The sequence below is a fragment of the Xyrauchen texanus genome, chromosome 40, assembly GCF_025860055.1.
Source record: "Xyrauchen texanus isolate HMW12.3.18 chromosome 40, RBS_HiC_50CHRs, whole genome shotgun sequence".
NCBI lineage: Eukaryota > Metazoa > Chordata > Actinopteri > Cypriniformes > Catostomidae > Xyrauchen > Xyrauchen texanus.
Window position 1 is genome coordinate 31,607,099 of NC_068315.1, and position 23,428 is coordinate 31,630,526.

The 23,428-nt window shown below is 36.8% G+C and overlaps 1 protein-coding gene across 1 annotated transcript; it reads right to left on the reverse strand.

Annotated features, from left to right (window-relative positions):
• Positions 1-915: 915 nt before the first annotated feature.
• LOC127633344 (neuropeptide SIFamide receptor) lies at positions 916-2,184 on the reverse strand. The gene has a single exon (XM_052112380.1). The coding sequence runs from the start codon at positions 2,182-2,184 to the stop codon at positions 916-918; it is 1,269 nt and encodes a 422-aa protein (XP_051968340.1).
• Positions 2,185-23,428: the final 21,244 nt, after the last annotated feature.

Sequence of the window (23,428 nt, forward strand, 5' to 3'; positions counted from 1 at the left end):
AATTTGTAGTGGATTACTGTATTTCAGTATCAACACTGATTATAATATAACATAATAAATAAAGGTAGGCCTATAACATGATATTCAAAAGATCATTAGATCAATGCATTTTAAAAAAAAGTTAGAAATGACTTGAAAATAATTCAATGTACATTAAATACTCATTTGTTCAGCAGTTTTGTACACCTGTAACAAGTGTATGCCATTTGTTTAAATGTGGGGTAAAAGGCACTCTTTTATTTGCCTTTATTTCTATATGATTGAAATCATTATCAGAACATTTCTTTTCACACAAATTGTGTTGCCCCATCACTATTAAATAAAATAATAATAATAATGGTAACACATTAAATTAAACTTGCATTTGTTAAGTTCTTAGAAAGATGTTCATTAATGATTAATAATTCATATACAAATGCATCTTAAAATATTGCAACATGCATTAAATGGGAACTTTCATCCAATAGTTGCTAATCAGTGAGCATTTTAACTTGCTTGTAATATATGTTCAATAAATGCACCTACACACACTTATGTTAATCGAAACATAAAATGCCCTATTTAATTATTTATACCACAATGCAGCAATAATAGTCTATTTGACATTTTAAAAAAATTGTTTAAAAAGAGGCATTATGTCATTTTACTATGCAGTCCACCTTGTGTTTATATTCATTACTGTAATGTCTTGACTTACATGTGTTGTCACTTTCCTTGTCAAGTTGATGTCAATGTGTGTGTGTGTGTGTGTGTGTGTGTGAGAGAGAGAGAGAGAGAGAGAGAGAGAGAGAGAGAGAGAGAGAGAGACTGTGTGTGTACCGTTTAAAAGACCTCAATTATTATAACGTGTTACCCAGTTCACATATCCAAATTTGTTCCAAGCTTTGTTGTGTTATTTTCACTCACTCCGTTATGTCAGTCAAATACTGTTTCACACACAGTCGTTGCAGACAAACTCTTACTTTTGTTCAGTCTGAAAATAGTGTAGCTCCTACATCTCCTTATTTCGGAACAAGATCTCCGAGATGATCCGGAATGCTGCTGCTGGGCATTACGCGCAGAAGAACTGCTTACTGACTGATTCATCTGACTGAAGACAGATGATATTTTCTTTCTGTAGCTTCTTCTGAATCTTTTGGCTGATCTGTACAAGTTTCCGATAAAGCAGTAGCACAGAGGATTGAGGGATGAGTTGGTGAGCCCCAGCCATTGCGCAAAGGGTCTGCTCTGGAGAATCCAGTGATGCTTGACGTTGTTAAGCTCATCATCGCGATCTGGAAAGCTGGGAATGTTGGAGTCGATCCAGATGTCCACAGCGTAGAGTGGCAGCCAGGAGAAGGTGAAGAGCAGCACGAGCGCAAAGACCATCTTGGCGATCTTCTTGCGCGTTTTTAATCGCGACTCTGAACTGGTCATGGAGAGGTGGTTAGCCTCGGTTGACGTGTTTCCTCTACTCAATTTCAAGCTAGTCAAAAAACAAATGACCAGATTAAAGATTACAGGGAATACATACAACGAGCCGAAGAGTAAAAAGTTGTAACCTTGGCGCAGTTTCACTTTGGACCAGTTTTCCACGCACACGGTCACCGTATGCAATCCGTCTAGTAAGGAGAGCGTTTTGGTTGTGTTCATTAAAAACAATGGCAAACACAATACAGAAGACACGATCCACACCACAGATATCATACAGAGAATTTTCCTGCCCGTAAAGAAATATCTGGCGTGCAAGGGACTGTGGACACTGTAATATCGGTTCAAACTGATCGCGGCCAGACTTAATACACTGGCAGAGACTGACACAGCCTGAACGAATGGCACAGCTCGACACAGAAAGTCTCCGAACACCCAGGCGTTATACACCTGATGTCCTAAAGTAACTGGCATGCACACACACACCACCATCATGTCACACACCGCCAGGTTGATGAGCAGTCTCCGGGTCGCTGACGCTCCAGATAAGCGGTTTCTCCTGCGCGTGAGGACCGACAGAGCCTTAATATTCCCGACCAGTCCAGTGATAAAAGAAATGACATACATCACCATTAGCACTATGGTGTCCGGATCGTGTCCCGCGAAAAGAAAGTCGATGGAAAAATAGACCAAATTATGAGTGGTCCAGTTGTTATGGAGATGTTCCCAAAGAGAAAAGTTGGCAGGGAAAAGGCGCCCAAATGTTGCGTTCATGTTTCCTCTGTGCGCCGTCTAACCATCCGCTACTTGAGGATCTCCATAAGTTGCGTCAAGAAACACCCCCACCCTCAGGAACATGGTGGAGGACCGGTGATTCACTGAGATCTATCTCTCTCTCTCTCTCTCTCTCTCTCTCTCTCTCTCTGTCTGTCTGTCTGTCTGTCTGTCTGTCACTCTTCATTCTATCATAAAATTTTAATAAAAACACTTTTAGACATTATGCTGCAGGGGTCCCTGGTCCAACAAAAGGTTGAAGACCCCTGATATAGAAGATAATGAACATATAGCAAAGTACAGTTCAATATTTTTCACAAACATTAACATGTTTTTTTTTTTTTTCAATATTGTAAATAATGTTTTGTTGGATAATGGCTCCTACACACTACACGACTTTCAAAGACGTCTGATTGTGGTACCGTTCGTATTACACAACTGTCTATCTTGTCATGGAAGTCGTACCGCTTTCAAATTACATTCGGCGACGGGTGAACACATTACAAGTAGTGTTGTCGATTTAACGCGTTAATTCAGCGCGATTAATTTGACAAATAATACTGCGTTAAAAAAATGTACGATATTAATCGCACCATAATAAAGAAGATTCCTGAGAAATGCAAGCTTGTAGTACCACCTGTTAACTCCAGCGGGCAGTAAGTGAAATTTCAGCTGTATGAGCAACGTGCAGTTTATACAGTGAAGAAAACACACCAGTAGGAAGAACAACGTAAACATACGTTACATTCTTGCGTTCAAAACACTAGAAGGAGCACAAATGCGAACTAAGGGATCTCAAGATGTGTTTAAAGATTGAGTATTAAACTATATTTAACTTGAAACAGCGACCTAAACATTTTATGTTTATGATGCAATACACCCGAGACGCTACACAAGCATGTCTGACGCAGGTGTAGATTGACGGGATCTTAAACAAGCCCTCATAATAAATCTCAAACTGATTGACAAATTCACTTGTGAAATGGATTGCTGTGAACTGTGTACCAATGATTGACTTATGATCAATAATATGGTAGTAAACAATACATTGTATTCTAAAGCTGCTTTTGTATTGTCTTATCAATGATTAACTCTTCTGGTACAGGAATGTAATGCATTTTAATTATCTGAATATTTTTATTATATATATATATATATATATATATATATATATATATATATATATATATATATATATATATATATATATATATATATATATATATATATATATATAATTTTAAGATATTTAAAGATAACTATGTATAATTATATATTGATATAAATATGTATAATCTTTATATATTGAATTATTTTTTATATGAGGGGTTTTCTCAGCAAATATTTGTATATGCGATTGATCGCGATTAATTAATCGGGACACCATGTAATTAATTTGATAAAAAATTATTACAAGACATGCTACTATTGATAAATCCCCGATGACTCTGCCTGGACTCCAAATTACGTTTCACAACAGAGTAGAGAAGTGATACGAGACACGAAAACAAATGCATGGTCATATGTTATGCATTTCAGAATATGATGTGTATGTTTTTAATCATATATTTAATTGGTTACAATATGAAAAAATATCTCCTACTGAAAAATCTACCTATTTGCTTACCTGACTGTCCAAGAGAATTGGTAAATTCTCTCCAAATCTTCTCTTTCTCCACCCGGTTGTGGTACAGTTCAGATGAAACATCAAATAGGCACTGGTGCTCCTGCCAATGTTCCACAAATTTGTCCTACATTTTTTCAGTCCAATGAGACTTTCTTGATACCGCAGCCATGCTAGTTGATATTCTATTGCAGATATTTAACATTGTAGATATCTTGCAGACATCAAGCATCGGCGATTCTCTCAAATCACGTCTTTGATAGTTTGGACATTGCGATCATCGCTCACATGAGGGAGCTCCGATTTGCCTACGATTTCAGGCTTTTGTCAGCGATCTCCACAAAACTGTCAGCAAGTGAAAATCGGCATAAAATCGTGTAGTGTAAACTCAGCAGCCAAAAATATACCTTATGTGCAAACATCAAAATCAACTGCTTTTTATTTGGTTTTCATTTTCAAGTCAAAAATGTTATTTAATCTGAAGGCATGCATCAGAAAGCTAAGACAGCTACCTCTCTAAACAGCAGAGGTGTATAGTAACGAAGTACAAATACTTCATTACTGTACTTATGTACATTTTTTTTAATATTTGTACTTGATTGAGTATAAATATTTCTTTGGACTTTTACATTCACTTCACCACATTTTGAAGAGAAAATGTATACTTTTACTCCGATACATTTCTACAGACACTTTCGCTACTTTTGCAACTGAACACCCCCAAAAAAGATTTTTTAATAATAGCAGTATGTGCAAAAATGCATGCAGATTGGCGATCGGTGATGTGTGATTGGTTGAAAGAATCATTTGAGTAAAATCTTTTAAATTTGATTCCTTTGAACTGAACAAAAAGATTTAAAAAGTGCTCAGAATGATTCATTTTGAGAATCATGAATCTGAATCAAAATCACAAGCAAAGCACTCCAGATTACATCTTCCGTCATCTGTCTCCACTAGGGAAGACAAGAAATTGCTCATATGAGTACATTTTTTTTCCAGACTTATTAAATGTATAAGTTTAGGCTTAAACATTATGAAAGCTGTGTAATAATGAAGTTATGTGCGATCAGTCTCCCGCCTTTCCAGGAGACCTGGTCATATAAAAGTAAATCACATGCATTTACATTTGACATTTAAACAAGATATGATGCTTATGATAATTACCAGCACTCATGAAAATGTCCAACAATATTATTTTTATATTTTATAAAGATGTGAATGCTCTTTGCCGAAACAAAACTAGTTTTCTGGTGGTTGCAAAAGTGTTATATTTGCTTTGTAGCACATTTATGCTACAGTAAGTGATATTTAGGGATTTCTGGATGGTTGCTAGGGCATGCTATGCAGTTGTCAAGGTGATTTCTACTGTTTGTTTTGGCGCATTGCTACAGTATGTGGTTGCCAGGTTGTTATGCTGTTGGCAAGTTGTTTTCTGTGTTTTTTGCACATTGCTTTGCACTTGACAGGGTGTTCTAGGTGGTTGTCAGGTTGTTGCTATGCTGTTATGTTGTTTTAACTGTGTTTGAGAACATTGCTTAGCAGTTGCCAGGGTGTTCTGGGTGGTTGCTTATTGGCCCCATAATCCCATGAATATGAACATTCTGATGTGACTTGAATGTGTCATTAAAGGGATAGTTCATTTAAAAATGAAAATTGTCTCATCATTTTCTCACCCTCATTCGATCCAAGATGTGTATGACTTTAATTTTAAAAAGAATATCGCTGTAATGTAGGTACATAGTAAGTGAATAGTGGCCAGACCTTTAAAGCTCCAAAACGTACATAAATGCAGCATAATGGTGCGTTCACACACAACGCAAAGAAAATTTTCTCCTTGCATTGCTTGCGCTAGTTTGACCACTGGATTATAAATTTGTGTTTAAACTCGCGTTTGCGAGTATTCCCCCTTCTCTTCCGGAAAAGGACAGGAGGAGGGGCTTCTATGACTTGGTTCATAGTAAAGTACAACCAATAGCTGGAATTAAGTATATGTGCATATCTTCAGAAGTTACCAGGTAGTCCAACTTCCTCTCTCACATTACTCCAAGCGATGTCTTTTTTTGTCCGGTCTCTGTACATGTATGTCATTGTGTCATACAATTCCGGGTGCCCACACACCGCTACAACAATTTTTTCATACATTTTTCCAGATTTCTTCTGCTACGAAGTCAGTATGTCAGTGCGTCAGTGATATCCGTATAATCTCATTGCTGATAGGCTTTTGCAACAACGCGGCATGCAAATCTTTCGCGAATGAGGCTAATTTGTGTCTATTCGCGTCTATTCTCATATTTGCATTGACTTTTTATGTAATCGAGCCATGAGAAACGCTCGCTTCACGTTGTATGAGAATGCACACCAAGAGTAATCCATAAGACTCCAGTGGTTTCAACCAATGTATTCTGAACGGATCAAATTGGTTTTGGAGTTGTCATGAGATGTTGTATAAACTACACTGTAAAATATTTTCCGAGGTATCCTAAAAAATTGTGTTTGCGTTACTCAAGCATATTTAGTAAGACCAAATCAAACAGATTACTTTTGGTTACAAGGGCTAGATCAAGGAGAAATAGCTCCTTACAGTAAATGCACATTCACTTTTTTAAAAGTGTGACCGGCTGGCTTACACAATCACTGATGAACACACTTACATAACAGGCCTGCTGTCATAGTGTTTTACATGTCCCATTCAAATCACACTGTCAGTTCCAACCTACATAATGACTAATTTGAAAACAATGATTTGTACATCATACTGAAATTAATTTAAGCAACATTAATAGAACATTTCTTTGAATTTCAAATGTAGCTCAAGCATGGGGAGAAAGGACAATCGTTTCAGAGCTTTGGTAAGGTGGGAAGGCGATCATCTAGCACATGCTGATTTGTGTAGCTGACTGAGACAGTTTAGCAGAGATGGACCACTGGTTTTAAAACAAATGGCTAACAGATGTAGAATTGGAAGTCCCACCTTACAGGTAAAAGAGCCAATGGCAGTTTGTCCCAAAAAACCTAACCAATAAGCTCAGGGCTTGTATTTGACAGTTTTTCTCATTCGAATTGGCACATTTACTGAAACAAACTTACAATTGTCAAAACTCTAAGTACAATCCTCACATCATGTGGTACATTCAGCACACCACTCTGTGTGACCAGCAAAAGGTGATTACTCAATCAAAAGAATTAACTCATGTTTCAAATGTAAATAAATCCATCAATGAATACATCATTGTCATTGAAACAAAAGGTTCCTTTATCATTGCTTTGACCAAGACATCTTGTCAAATGACAGTGTGCTCTGAATGTGTGATAGTTACCCACTATTTAATATTGTCCAATTGCTACCATTGTATATGTATGCAGCTGAATAATATTGAAGTCACAAAGACACACACTATACTTTCAACAATACATTTATTCAAACATTTCTCATCATTGTATGTACACACTTTACAGCCAACCGAAAATATGTAAAGAAAGCTTGTACAGAAAAAAATATATGCAACAGCAAAATTCAGGAACTACAATATGTGCAAGAAAAAATTAAATATGTTGCAAGTTCATCAACCTCATGAGTCTTCCAATCTCTCCTCTCTGTCATGCCACAAAATTTCACGTACATCACACCTAATATCCTCCCTTGCAATGCAACGAGGAAAAATCTTTTGGCATGACGCAGCCACCCCCTACAACATTCTGCTGTGATATTCTCACAACCAGCATCCATTGTACCCAGTAAGGACAACTGGTCATGAGGACGGTGATCATAGTCCTTCCATCTGCATGCAGAAAATAACTCCTCGATGGGATTTAAGAATGGGGAGTATGTTGGGAGAAACTCCATCAAAAAGCATGGTAGGCAACAAACCATTCCCTGACTGTATTTGAATGATGGAAACTTACGTTGTCCCAAACTATAACATACGTTGGCAAATAATTTCTTACCAACCCCCTCTCATTCTCAGGAATGAGATCCCTGTGAAGAGTTTCCAGGAAATTGAGAAGATGTTGTGTGTTACAGTTTTTCTCAATCGATTTGGTACATTTCTCCAAACTGGGGTAACTGCTCTGAAAACATTTAACACAGTGATCTGTACACTTCGTAATTGTCCTAAACAGATAATAAATTCTCCTTCATTTCATACAAATTACAAATCAAAAGCATAATTTTCTCAAAACACTGTGCACAAAATTCCCTAATGTTATCACAGCAGTTCATACAGCCAACCAAATCTTTAATATACCAGGAAAAACTTTTGCAGCTTTTTCATTGGTCTTCACAAAGATCACAAGCATTTTTGTACCATTTTCAAAACACAACAAACAAAACTCTATGAATTGTAAAATAGTCAGTTGCACACCTTATGTCCTCAATTAACCCCAAATTGATATCTGATGAGTTAATAATCCACTCAACACAGAAAAAGCCAATTTCCTAATTGTTCACACAGCTGTCTTAATTACAACAACTACAAAAGGGGAAGAGAAGAAGAACAAAGATGAATGAGGAGAAAAGACAACAAAAAGAATGAGCAGTGGAAAAGGAAGAGGTGTAAGAGTGAGAGGTGGTGGACAGGGTAGAGGGAAAAGAAGAGGAAGAGGAAGAGGAGATGGAGAAGGAGCAAGAAGAGCTGAATATGTAGGAGAAAGAAGAGCTGAGGATGTAGGAGAAAGAGAAAGAAGAGCTGAGGATGTAAGAAGAGGAGAAGAGAGAGGAGTAGAGGGAGAAGAGATGGATAGATTGGAGGGCAATGGTATAGTGGAAAGAGAAAGAGTAGAACATATAAGAAGAGATGGACAGAGAGGAAGAGGAGGGCGAGGTGTAAGAGGAGGGCGAGGTGTAAGGCAAGGTGTAAGAGCAGGGCAAGGTGTAAGAGGAGGGAGGAGAGGTAGAAGGATAGGGTACACGCGTGTTTCAAATGAAATCAGAGCCACACTGATTGACCATGTCATAAATCATGGTCTCTCACTGAGAGAAGCTGGGCAGAGAGTTCAGCCCAATATAAACAGATCCACAGTGGCTTCAAATATCCGCACATTTCAGAGGGAAAACCGGTAAGTAACTATATCATTCTACTTCTACAATGATAGTCCATGTAGTCTTGTTTGACATAGGTCTAGATTTCTACAGTAAATGTTCCTGCTTGTCCAAACATTTTTCAGAATTGAAGTTCGAGAACATTCAGGTGGAGGAACAAGACTTCTTTCAATTGAACAAGAGCATGCCATTGTTGACATGGTGGTCCAGAACAACATCCTCCGCCTCAAAGAAATTCAGCAAAGGATAACACAGGACAATCAACTGTTCCACAATATCCACCAATGCAGTCTCTCCACAATTGATCGTGTTCTAAGGAGAAATTCAATCCGAATGAAGCAAGTATACAAAGTGCCCTTTGAGAGGAACTCCGTTAGAGTGAAGGAGTTGCGTTGTTCAAGTATGTGCAACCCAATTACTGCACTTTTATTGTCAAAACAAAGATATATTTTTTCTGAATTTTAAGTATGTGTCAAACTATTCCATGCTACTGTAAGTGAAAAGATTTAGGCATATCTATGCCTATACTGCTGCGTCAAAGTGTGAACTCAAACTTCAGCAACAGTTTCACAGTAGTATTGACCGCAATCAATGCCATTACTGTAAAACACTAACTTACTGTATTGTACCTTGTGTTCTTTTTACTCTAGAGAATCTTGGAGTTGGATAGCAGTGCAACTCATTATGAGTACCTGTATATTGATGAAGCAGGCTTCAATCTTCACAAAAAAAGGAGAAGAGGGAGAAATGTGATCGGCCGTCAGTGCTACAGTCAATGTCCCTGGACAACGAGGAGGCAACATCACTCTCTGTGCCACAATTTCTACAACTGGTGTTGTGGCACACAATGCTGTCTTGGGACCATACAACACAGCAAGGCTCCTACATTTTTTAAATCTCCTCAATGAAATCCTCTTTCCACAGGGTGATCAGGAGCAAATGGTGCGGAATTTTGTAGTTGTTTGGGACAATGTCCAATTCCACCATTCAGCACTAGTGCGAGAGTGGTTTGAGAATCACCCACGTTTCAGGATGGTGTTCCTTCCACCATATTCTCCTTTCCTGAATCCAATTGAGGAATTCTTCTCCTCTTGGAGATGGAAAGTACATGACCGCAACCCTTACAACCAAGTAAGTCTTCATCAAGCGATGGAAGAGGCCTGTGGAGATATTGGGGCACAAGCATGTCAAGGATGGATACAGCATTCAAGGCGTTTTTTCCCACGATGCATGACTCGTGAAAACATTTGCTGTGATGTTGATGAAATTCTCTGGCCAGATGTAATTGAGAGGCATGATCAATAAATTAATTGATTCAATGAATGCATTTTTTTTTTTTTATTTTTTTTTTTTTATTTTTATTTTTTTTTTTTAAACCTATGTACTTATTTGCATTTTTTTTTTTTTTTTTTTGTGGGGTGACAACTCATTGTAATACACCTGGACTCATCATTAAAGAACTTAATGAAAAACATGTATTTGCATTTATTTCTTTGTGTATCTTCAGCTGAATTTGTTATCAAATCAACAGAGAACACACTTTTAGTTTTGGTGTTAATATTGAATTTTAATAAATGCATTACTAGAATAAAATGCTGTGTTTCATTGTGCAGTGAATACTTAACTGTTTCGCCAACATAAGAGTGTGTTTAGTTTGCTGTGTTAACTGTTTTGAGAGCAGTTACCTGAGTTTGGAGAAATGTACCAAATCGATTGAGGAAAAACTGTATAGGGCCCAATGATGGGAATGTGGCAGAGTACACCATTCCCACATAATGTTCCCTCCATGCTGGCCTGCCACATCAACAGTGGCTCAGTGACCAATAATATTATGGCCACGTCTCTTGACTTTGGCCAAGTTGAATCCTGCCTCATCAACAGATACAAAAATGTATGGGGATTCAGCAGCCTCCAGCTATATCACACTCTATAAAAGATAAAGTAAAGCAATTTAGGAAATATTTTACAGTAAATACAGTAAAATCATACAGTTAAAAATCATACAGTTACACATATTCCACATTGTGTTACATATTCTGCATATACAGGTTGTACTTTTCAATACTGAAAGACAAGGAGATTACAGCACAGTGTAGTGTACAATGATGAATACTTACCTGGACATGCATTGCTCTAAATTTAATAGTCTGACAACTATTACAACAATACCACATAACTATTATGTATCTAATATATGTGTGACAGGTTATTGTGATTGTTGGTTGTTCTATTTAGCATGAAGGGATTTACACAATGAACATGTGTATAATTGCATTTGAGAGTAATATCATTCAATAGCAAATTAATGCAAACTATTTTGATCTGCAGGGCTTACTCAATGCATTTTGTTTCAAAGCAGTTATAAATTAATATCATCATATGAACAAATGACCTAATGTTCATATAGTTAGTCATATAGTTTGACAAAGTTTAATAATCATTTGACAATTGTGCCAAAGCAATTGAGAAATTTTCACAGTGATAGTTTTTCACAACTGATTGAAACTGCAGTCTTAAAAAAATGTATTCTCATTGTGTTCTGCTGTTACTTGGTAATTGGTAGTTGCTAATAATGTTGTTCTCGTTCCTCTACACTCCACACCTCCAGTGTCTAAAATGACTTACATTTATGCATTTGGCAGATGCTTTTATCCAAAGGGACTTACAGCGCACTTATTACAGGGACAATCCCCCCGGAGCAACCTGGAGTTAAGTGCCTTGCTCAAGGACACAATGTTGGTGGCTGTGGGGATCAAACCAGCAACCTACTGATTAACAGTTATGTGCTTTAGCCCACTATGCCAGCACCACTTCAGTGCAGATCATGTCATGTGCCACACAGCAACAATCTGTGAATTACTTTACTTGCTATATTTCATTATGTAAATTAGGTATTTATGTGATGTTTAGCAGTTTCCTCTTATTCTCCCATGTAGGTTATAAAAAGCAGTGTTTACACTGTAAGAACATAATAGGTTAACCATGTAAGATGTCACAAGAACAGTATTCCTATGTAAAATCCATGTAAGCTCATAAGACAATTTACTACAACTGAAAATCTCTTGTAAAAGAGATATAAGCAATTCAAAAACATTCTTAAAATGAAGGGTTCTTTTAAAAAACACTTTCTTTTTTGCTAAAGGTTATTTTGTAAGAGGTTATTTTTCAGGATGATAATATTTCTATTGTATTTCAATAATTGTAATTTTATAAAAATTTAATTGCTATGATTAATAATAATAATAAGAAAAAAATTATTAAATAGATGTTTTCTATAATTTTATTAATTTTATAATGTAAATTTTATTTAATTATACATTAAAATACATTCAATTGGTCAGCAGAAGCTACCAATCTGCAGACTTTCATATACTTTATATAATGGCAAACTTTCCTTTTGTGGAAGAATTTAGAGTAAAATTTTGAAATGACCAACATTTAATTTCAAATATGTGATCTTACACTTACTCTGAGAGTTGTAACTCTGGTCATTATAGTGCACCACCTGACAAAAGTGTTTATAAAACAGCTTATTCATTTGCAACATTGTCTGCAATATGAATCTTGCATTTTTAGACCATGTCTATTTTTGAAGTGTACATATTATTATCTACCTTTGTATCATGCTGTCCTCATCATATATTAAAACCACATAATATGATTTTTCCAATATATCTTAATCTCCATATTATTATATTGGATTAACAAAGACAACATAATGATATTCTACAGTTTTAAGACTCCTCTCTTAAGGCTCTCAGGCTTCACAGATTCGAGACATTCAGCCTGTTGTGGCCTTATCTTAATCTTTATATCAGTAACTGTCAGTTATGCTGGCTATACAGTTTTCACATTTAACAATGTATCTGTCTTTACACAACAGTAGTTCCAGTCCTGAAATGTAATTCAACAAGCACATTCGAGTGCAGTTACTTAGTGTAACTGCAATGGTACGCTCCATCTATCCATCCATCCATCCATTTATCTGTCTGTCTGTAGTATCAATTATACCCTAACAACAACCTAGTAACTGACTTAAAACATGTTAGCAATTGCTTAGTAACACCCGAGCAACAACACAGAACACCCTAGCAACCGCCAGAACAATGTCGTAGCAACTAGTTAAATATCCAACCAACCAGCAACAACTCAGAACACTTTAAAAACAGCTAGGCAAGACATACATCCGTTTTTAACATGCTCAAGAATTGAAACTACAGTTTATGACTAATTATCTTCAAACGTAAAAGTATTTTTGTAAAATGTTGTAAACTATTTTATGTAAACAGGGCATTTATAACCTTGTTTGTAAGTCGCTTTGAAAAAAAGTCAGGCCCGGCTCCACAGGGGGGCCTGAGTGGGCCTGGCTCACTTGGAGGGTCCTATGGCCCGCCTTACATCTTAGACCTGGAGCCAGTCCTAATGAATGTATCATTTTTCCCCCAAATGCAGATATGTTGCCAACTCGTAAAAAACTAAATATATACAAAATATTGGTAAAAACTGGTAATCCTTATATTTACAATTTTATTTAAAACATATACATCTGCCAATGGCAAAATTGAAGATTTATAATCACTAAATTAATTTTGTAAAATAAACTACAATTAATTTCTTCTGCAATTCTGGTCACTCCGCACTTCATTGCAGCGATTGTGTATTAATTCGAAATTCTGTCACTCATGTACATCACTGTTCAATGACTGGCAGTTTGTTATGTGGTTTGGCCCATTTGAGAACTCGACCAATAATCATATAGAGAAGCCGGGCTTCCAGGTGGGATAAAAATACTTTGATTGAAAGGCTACTGTCCAATCAAAAATCAGATCATTTCCTTTAACCAAACAGCGTTCATGAAGCTCCCGTAGATCCTCAGAGACATGCAGCATCCGGGCGGGACCCAGAATGATGCGGTTAGAGCCTCTTGTCCAATGAATATGGATCTTTTGCTCCACTGAATTAAATGGGACACGCATCTGCTGTAGACTCCCACTGAAGCACGGTATAAATTTTTTTTCAAATTTGATATACATTTGTTTGCAATTTGATAAACATGTCATTGTGCAAAATATTGTCTTAAAGCAATTGCCACTGGTCTATTTAAACATGCATGCACTTAATGATGCCGGTGCCAATGTGCACCGCGGTTTAAGAGCAATTCAAGCTCAACTTTTAAAAACGTATCTGTTAAGCTGCATTCCACCGAAACACGTCACGTCCAGTGTAAACAGACAATGAAAGATGTGAGATGTTGCGCCTGTAAAGACCGTTGTCTCTGTTTTTGCCTCTGTTGAAGCATACCAACATTGAGTAAGTGGAGTCCACAGCTAAGAGCTTTTCACATCAACCTTCTGGAGCTGTGGGCAGTGTTCTTTTAAAAAAGGAAAGCATGAATTGCAAAACACATATTGGTGTGAACAGACAACACTTCAGTGGACTTTTTGATCAGTCACCAAGTGGGAACGAGGTCTCTGCCCTGCTGACATGGATATTACTGATTTTACCTTCTTTACTCTTCAAAGCGCCACACAGTATTTGTTACAGCCCTCCGAGACACTGTGGGGAATGTAGGGACACTGTGGGGACTTATAGCGGTATTTTTTGAGGGTGCTGCATGCCTTAATCCACCTGTGCATGTAGCACACACTCAATGAGACCTGCATGTGGTGATCAATAGCCTGCGAATCACTTGAGTAAGCAGAAATTAAAAGTCTCTCTCTAAAGACTGCTTTTCTATTAGCCATAACATCAACTAGAAATGTAAGTGAATTGCGCACCTTCTTAGTAAGCCCACAATGCCTCCGGTGGGAGCCTGTGGACAAACAGGTTACTCTTTGGCTGAATCCGGCCTTATAAACCCAAGGTGCTGTCAGCATAGTTTAAAAAACCCTCCGATTCATCCGCTATTGTAACACTAGCAATCTTCCACTATTCATTGAACCACAGTTACACCAGTAACCAGTGATACTGAATGTGTGTGCATCGTCATGTGGATGTGTTCAGTGTATTTCAGCATGTATTTAATGGTTTTCGTTTCTGTGGCAGACTCTGTCTTCCCTACCAAGGAGGAAGCGGGAACCAGAGTGAACAATCAACAGAACTTGAATTTCAAACTCAGATTTAAACAGTACATCAAAATATAGACACACACACAGACACTTTTTCTCTCTCTGGCGTCTCTGGCTCGTCCTTATCCCCCTCCTGGCTAATTAGGACGATTCACCTTCGGCTTGACATACTCCCCTTCCTGGAGTGGAGGTGTTGCCAATACTTCTGCCGGCAGGTCTTCCCAACCTCTTTGGACCCTGGGAGAGATGAGTTGAGGGAGAGGGGAGAGGGGAGAGGGAAAGTGTGAGGGGGACAGACAGAGAGAAGACATAGAGAAAGAAAGAAAAATGAAATAATCCGGTCCCCAGCCACGCTGCCATTCAGTCCTCGGGCAGGTAAGCAGGCAAGCTAAGTATACAGGTTAAGTACACTATCTTTGGTGACAGTCTAGGATCAGACAGGGAACAAAGGCAGAAGGCACCAATCTACAAGAGTAGATCACTAAACCAACAGGTGCCCAAACAGGTAACTTCAACATAAAACAGGATCACAGGTACATCACATCATGTGCTCAAACTGGTAACTTCAACATAAAACAGGATCACAGGTCAGTCATGTGCAGAAATAGAGGAGCCTCAGACCTCAAAAAACAAATTGTGGACCTCCAACAGGTCTGGTTCATCCTTGGAAGCAATTTCCAATTGCCTGAAGGTACCATGTTCATCTGTACAAAAAACAGTACGCAAGTATAAACAGCATGGGTCTATGCAGCCATCATACCACTCAGGAAGGAGACACATTCTGTCACCTAGAGATTAACATAGTTTGGTGCGAAAAGTGCAAATAAATCCCAGAACAACAGCAAAGGACCTTGTGAAGATGCCGGAGGAAACAGGTAGACAAGTATCTATATCCACAGTAAAACGAGTCCTATATCGACATAACCTGAAAGGCTGCTCAGCATGAAAGATGTCACTGCTCCAAAACAATCATAAAATAGCCAGACAACAGTTTGCAAGTGCACATGAGGACAGATCTTACTTTTCAGAGAAATGTCCTCAGGTCTAATGAAGCAAAAACTGAACTGTTTGGCCAAAAGGACCATCGTTACATTTGAAGGAAAAAGGGTGAGGCTTGCAACACCATCACAGTCGTGAAGCATGGGGGTGGCAGCATCATGTTGTGGAGGTGATTTGCTTTTGGAGGGACTGGTGCACTTCACAAAATAGATGGCATCATGAGGAAGGAAAATTATGTGGAAATATTGAAGCAAAATCTCAAGACATCAGCCAGGTTAAAGCTCGGTCGCAAATGGGTCTTCCAAATGGACAATGACGCCAAGTATACCTCCAAAATTGTGGCAAAATGGCTTAAGGACAGCAAAGTCAAGGTATTGGAGTGGCCATCACAAACAGGGGTCTACGTGGTGGCCGGGGGGGCACCGGCCCCCCTGAAATTCGATTGGCCACCCCAGGTGCCCCCCCTATAAGATGTCTTGTGATTGGTTCATTTTACGGCCAATCCGTTTATAGACTCTACTGAAGTTCGTGATTCAAAGAAGTTTTTTTTTTTTTAAAGCTTAATAAAGTCATCTTTATTGACAAAAAAAAGGATACAAATCACAAGTGACTTATCAAAATATACATATATATAATATAACAATTTTATCTAATAACTACTGTCTACAATTGCCGTAAATTGTTTCGACATACTTTTAAAAAAAAATTTTTTAATTATCTTTCAACAACACAAACAAACAAGGTACATCAACAAATCTCTGAATATAACCTCAATTGTTCAGCCATAGGTTGAGCATAGCTAGTACAAAGAACAGAAAACACACTATGAACAAACCAATAATTAAATAAAAGAAAAACAAAAATAAATAAAATGAAAAAATTAATAAAAAGGGACTTTTTTAATTAATTTAAACGTATCCAAAAGAGAAATCAGTTTAAGGGCTTTCTGATTTTTAACAAATTTTAAAGATTTGCACAAGAGTTTAACCTCATTCATCCAGTGATTCAAGTTGGGTTTAGATTTAAACCATCTGCATTTATGAATGAAAAACTTTCCAAAACATAACAAGAAATTAATAACAAAATCACAATCTTTGTTTTCCAGACAAACACCAAACCTAATTAACTTCCACGTGAGAGGTGGGAGTTCAACCCTCCTAGACCTTAACCAATTCTGCACCTCACTCCAAAAGGGTTGCACCAGATCACAATCAAAGACATGCTCTAGATTTTCAATATTTGTTTCACAAAAAACACAATTATTCACATCAAAATTTAATTTCAAACTTAAAAATTCTTTAGTAGGATAAATCTCATTTAAAATTTTGAAGTTCACCTCCTTAGCTTTAGGAGGGAGAGGAAAAGACAAATAATTTTTCCATTTTTTTTTTTTATTTCAACCTTATCAAAATCTTTAAGCACGTATTCCCGTCTAATTGGGTTTGGGTAATAAGCCTGTAAAAAAAAAATTCTAATGACTCTATTTGTACATTTTTTATCACAAAAATCATAACCTTCTAAGGAGAGCTGTCTCAGTACTGGGGAGATTTTGGAGTACAACATGTCTTCTTTAACCATTAATCTTAACGGAATTGGTATAGCTCTAATCATTCTATTAAAAATATTAACGGTACACTGTACTTGGAATTTCTCACAAAACTCTCTATACAGTAACAAATTTCCATTATCATCCAAGAAATGGGCAATAGCCCAAATCCCTTTAGATATCCATTCCTCAAGATATACAGATTTTCTGCCAAATTTTATATATCTACTATTCAAAACTGGAGTGTTGTGAGGAGTGAAGTTATGTTTGAACAATAGTTTCCAATAGAGCAGCACTTGCTGATGGAAGGCTGAACGTTTATCTGGTAACGAGGTGCACTCAAAGTCACAACATAACAGAAAGTGTATCCCCCCCAGTTTGTTAAAGATAGCATTGGGAGTGAAATAAACCAAAAGGAGTGGCTATTTTGAATGAAGGATTTTAACCATTTCAATTTCAAAACACCATTCATAATGTCAAAATCGATAGCATTCACCCCACCGTCTTCATATTTTTTAATCATGTCCTCCTTTTTAATGTACTGACACTTATTTCTCCAAATAAATTTTAAATTCACCTTATTTATTAATTTAATCATTCGTGTCGATATGGGCAAGGAGAAGGCTGGATAGTTTGGACAAACTATCCATTTTAGATAAAAGAACCCTTCCAAAAATGGTAAGATCCCTCTGCAGCATCTATTCAATATGGACTTACATTTATCTATGTTATTCAACACATTGTTATTCTCCATAACATCTTTATCTTTAGAAATAATAATCCCCAAATATTTAACTTCCCTTTTAATTTGTATATTAGATAATGACTGCAAAGGAAACTCATGCAGGGTTAACATTACACATTTGTTTAGGTTTAAATGTAGCCCCGAAGCTTTAGAAAACTGGTTAATAGAATGTAAAGCTAATGGAATTTGATATTCATTCTTTAGAAACAATGTTGTATCGTCAGCAAACTGGCTTATAAGTATATGTCTATCCAACACTGAAAGACCTTCAATACCATTATATTTTATCAATATAGATAATAACTCTGCAACCATTATAAATAATAATGGTGAGCTTGCCAGTCACCACCGAAACAGAAGAATCCAGCTGTTTTAGTTGAGGTCTGCCTTCTTTCTTTTTCGACTGTTTCCTCTCTTTCTGCTACTGTTTTTATTGTTTCTAAACTAAAGACTGTTCTTTAATATATTAGCAGAGCACAATGTAATGGTTCCATATTTTATTTTTAAACTGTGGTGTTTTCATTTGAACTGTTACAGTGCTAAAACTTTAACTCTGTGTTACTCAGCTTTTTGTAAATTAATCTGACAGAAATGTTGAAACACTATGATGTTTTGGCCAAACCATTTGAATTATTACAGTGGGGGGATTTTTTTTTTTTAATTATTATTATGTGAAAGAGATTGTGAATAAAACTACTGTATATTGTAATGGCCAAACTAATTAAAAGAAAATAGTTGACATCATTTCTGCTTCTGGGTTTTTAAAATTGCTCATTATTAAAATTGCTTTTATTTTATAAACTTGTTAGTTTTATGAAAACACTAAAAATAATAAACACTGACTCTCAAATTTAACTTAATGGATATATACAGGGATGACAAAAAACTAAATTAATCAAAAATGTGCTTTACATTTGTTTAAAAGTAACTTTATTCAAGTTAAAAAAAATAATAAAATCAATAGGATTTACGTAATATACTGTAGAATTTAGCTTTTTTTTTTTGGTCACTGGCGGCCACCCCGTTTGGAGGCAGTGCCCCAGCATGGCCCCCCCACTGAAAATGCTCTAGACACGCCCCTGATCACAAAGCCTCAATTCGATAGAAAGTTTGTTGAAAATTTGAAAAAGCGTGCACGAGCAAGAAGGCCTACAAACCAGACTCAGTTACGCCAGTTCTGTCTGGAGGAATGGGCCAACATTCCAGCAACTTATTGTGAGAAGCTTGTGGTAGCCTACACAAAATGTTTGACCTAGGTTAAACAATTTAAAGGCAATGCTACCAAATACTAACAAAATGTTTGTAAACTTTGTGAATGTGATGAAATAGATAAAAATCTTAAATAAATAATTCTCTCTACTATTATTCTGACATTTCACATTCTTAAACTAAAGTAGTGATCCTAACAGACCTAAGACAGGGAATGTTTTCTATGATTAAATGTTAGGAATTGTGAAAAACTGAGTTTAAATGTATTTGGCTAAAGTGTTTGTAAACTTATGACTTCAAATGTATGTATATATATATATATATATATATATATATATATATATATATATATATATATATATATATATAGACATATTGGATATTGGAGCAGCTTTGCTTTAAACCAGCACTGTACAGGATCTACAAGTGGGCATGCAAATTGAAATGGCATCATCTGTTTTCACCACAATATCCTGTTTTATAAGCATTTTCCTTCCATCTTAAAATAATAATCTTGAGTGATCAGGTTTCCACTCTGTAGATGGCCTCATTCCCCAACCTCATGGCCTAAAGCCAAAAAGTAAAAACAGGACTTATGTTCTTTCAGTATGCATCCTATGATGGTTTTAACAATATTTGTGGCTTGGTAATGTCAATACCTCTATTTTTCATACACCAATATTCTTCAAAGCTTTAATGTGAGAACGCCACAACAGATTTTTATTTGATTGATGACCTGGCACTTGATTTTTTCACACTTATACCTTTGCTGCTGAGTCATTTATTGTGTCAATTAACACTGCAAGCTGTGCTCTGCGCTGGGCTATTGCAAATGCTGAGTTACAAGAGAGGCACTATCATGAGTAATCTTCTGGTCTGAAGCATTGGTTTTCTGCAGTGTTTGAACTGAACTTACATAAATAATGTAAACTGGAGGTCCCCAGGTGTTTCATCAAAAATAGAATACAAAAAAGTTTGAGGGGACACAGCGAGATATTGTCCATTATCTGTCCCAGTTTTCATAAATAATCCAAACCAGATTTTGTTCATTGGAAAATTTTAAACACGCCAAAGTGCTCAACGCGCTGTTTTCTGAAGGTGACAGAGTGACACTGGCAGAGTGGATCCTCATTTTCGCCTCACAAAGATGGTAAGATATAAATCTTCTTAGATTTATGATTTTTGGTACTTTTGAATGTCTAGCATTAAATATTTTATCTTAGAACTAATTAAATGTTGCTGGCTAATTAAAATTAACACAGTTAATATGCACATAGGTTTGTCATACATGGTAAGGGGACCCCCCAAGAGATCTGACTCAGTTCGAACACTGGTGTCCTGAAATAACAGAATTGGAGGAAAATAGAGTCCAGAAATGGAAAATGTTCCCCAAAATTGAACTAATATTCTTTGATGTGTATCCGTTTTTATTTATAGAACTGAGAGAATTAAACAAGCCACCTAAAAGACAAATGTGCCGACTTCAGTCAAGTCTGATAATAATCACCTGTAGGGTTCTCTTCACACCTCCGGTTGTCCAGATATGAGACTATCTCTAGTAACAAAACTGATTGATGGAGCTTTCAGCTCTCAGGCACATGTGATCATGGTACCTGTGGAGGTTCAAACAGAACATTGCCAGTAGGTATTTTGTTTACATGGTTACACTTCCCTTTTCCTTCCTGGTAAGGTCTTGTTCTATCTAAACTCTTCACCCTTAGTATTGAACGTCTGCAATTAATTCAGCCTGAAGCACTTACCTTACAGACTCCATTCAGACTTTCTGTAGATCATTTTAGCCTTAGGCATGCTTTCTAGTTTGGGGGTTTATGAACTTTAAAGACTACTTTTAGAGTTTAAAAATGTCCCATTGACTTTCTTAATAGATTATTTGACACTTATATTTATGCATTTGGCAGACACTTTTATCCAAACTACTTACAGTACATCAAAGATATACATTTTAATATACATGTGTGTGTTTTATATTTAATATCTAAAATCTACATATTGCCTATGGCTAAAGATAACTGCAATTAGAAAAGGTGCAACATCTCCATCTGTAATGCAACAATTTATTTATTTGTATTAATTAATATTTTTTTATGCCTTTTCTCCCCAGTTTTGAATGCCCAATTCCCAGAAAGTAGGTCCTCATGTTGGCTTTGTTACTCACCTCAATCCGGGTGATGGAGGACAAGTCCCAGTTGCGTCCTCTTCTGAGACAGTCAATCTGCGCATCTTATCACGTGGCTGGTTGTGCATGACACTGCGGAGACTCCCAGGATGTGGAGGCTCATGCTACTCTCCGTTATCCATGCACAACTTACCACGCACCACATTGAGAGCAGGAACCACTATTCATGACCATGAGGATATTATCCCATGTGACTCTACCCTCCCTATCAGCCGGGCCAATTTGGTTGCTTAGGAGACCTGGGTGGAGACACCCTGGATTCGAACTCATGACTCAAAGGGTGGTAGTCAGCGTCAATACTCGCATTATATATATATATATATATATATAGTTTAAGACAGAAGTTTACATTCACCTTATCCAAATATATTTAAACTCAGTTTTTCACAATTCCTGACACTTAATCATAGAACAAATTCCCCGTCTTAGGTCAGTTTGGATAACTACTTTATTAATAACAATGTGAAATGTCCAAATAATAGGGGAGAGAATGATTTATTCCAGCTTTTATTTCTTGCATCACATTTCCAGTGGGTCAGGTTGCTCCCAAGGATGAACCAGACTTGTGGAGGTCCACAATTTGTTTTCTGAAGACTTGGCTGATTTCTTTTGATTTTTCACATGATGTCAAGCAAAAAGGAACTGAATTTGAAGGTAGGCCTATATATATATTTATAAATATAGAGATAGCTGGTTGCTGGCGGGATCATTTCTATGATTCTGTGAAATTAATCATACTGTACATTATAAGTGTGTTTATTATATCATGAAAGGGACATGTGAATATTTTCAAATGTCCTTCAGGTCATACAAAGGTCATACCAAACAAAGATATGTTTTTATTTTATATATATATATATTTTTTTTTAATATATATTTAAATGCCAAATGCCTATTTCCCAATGCACTCTAAGTTGTGACTCGCCTTTATCTGGATGGCAGAGGACGAATCCCAGTTGCCTCCGCATCTGAGACCGTCAATCCGTGCATCTTAACATATGGCTTGTTGAGCGCGTTACAGCGGAGACATAGCATGTGTGGAGGCCCATGCTATTCTCAGCGGCATCCATGCACAACTCACCATGCGCCCCACCGAGAGCGAGAACCACACATTAAAGCGACTATGAGGAGGTTACCTCATGTGGCTCTACACTTCCTAGCAACAGGGCCAATGTGGTTGCTTAGGAGACCTTGCTGGAGTCACTCCAGGGATGGTAGTCAGCGTCAATACCCAGGCCCCCTATCAAAAATATTTGTATAAATGTTGATTTAATTAAGCTATGATTACAAATTAATCTGTAATAGCAGACTTGATTGTTGAATTAAACTGTTTTACAGGAAATTAACAGTGATATATATGAAAAGTTTCCTAATTTACATTTAAATTGCATATTTTGAACAACTTCCATCATAATATGACCATTGTTTTTTAATTAAAAATCCAATGATTTTTCTTTTAAAGGTGCACTCAGCTATATTTGTGCACTGTACGTCATCTTGGACTTACACTGACACCTAGAGGCATGGATGCAGCCTCATTCAAATGCAATATTTTCAGTTACCACTGCCATTGTAGAAATGTACTTTAGAGTCTGCCATGATTAATTGAATACATGAGTGAATGTGTCCAATAACAGGGCGGTTACTGTATTAGTCACAGTAGCGCCATCTTTGATTTTTGACAGGAATGAAAAAGAGGCTGCGAGGGATAGATTTACCATCTCTTCAATGACATGTATGGTGTAAAGTTATAAAAAAGCTCCTAGATCACGTCTAATTTTCCACAAATCATGTTGAATGGAGTTTTTTTTTCTACTG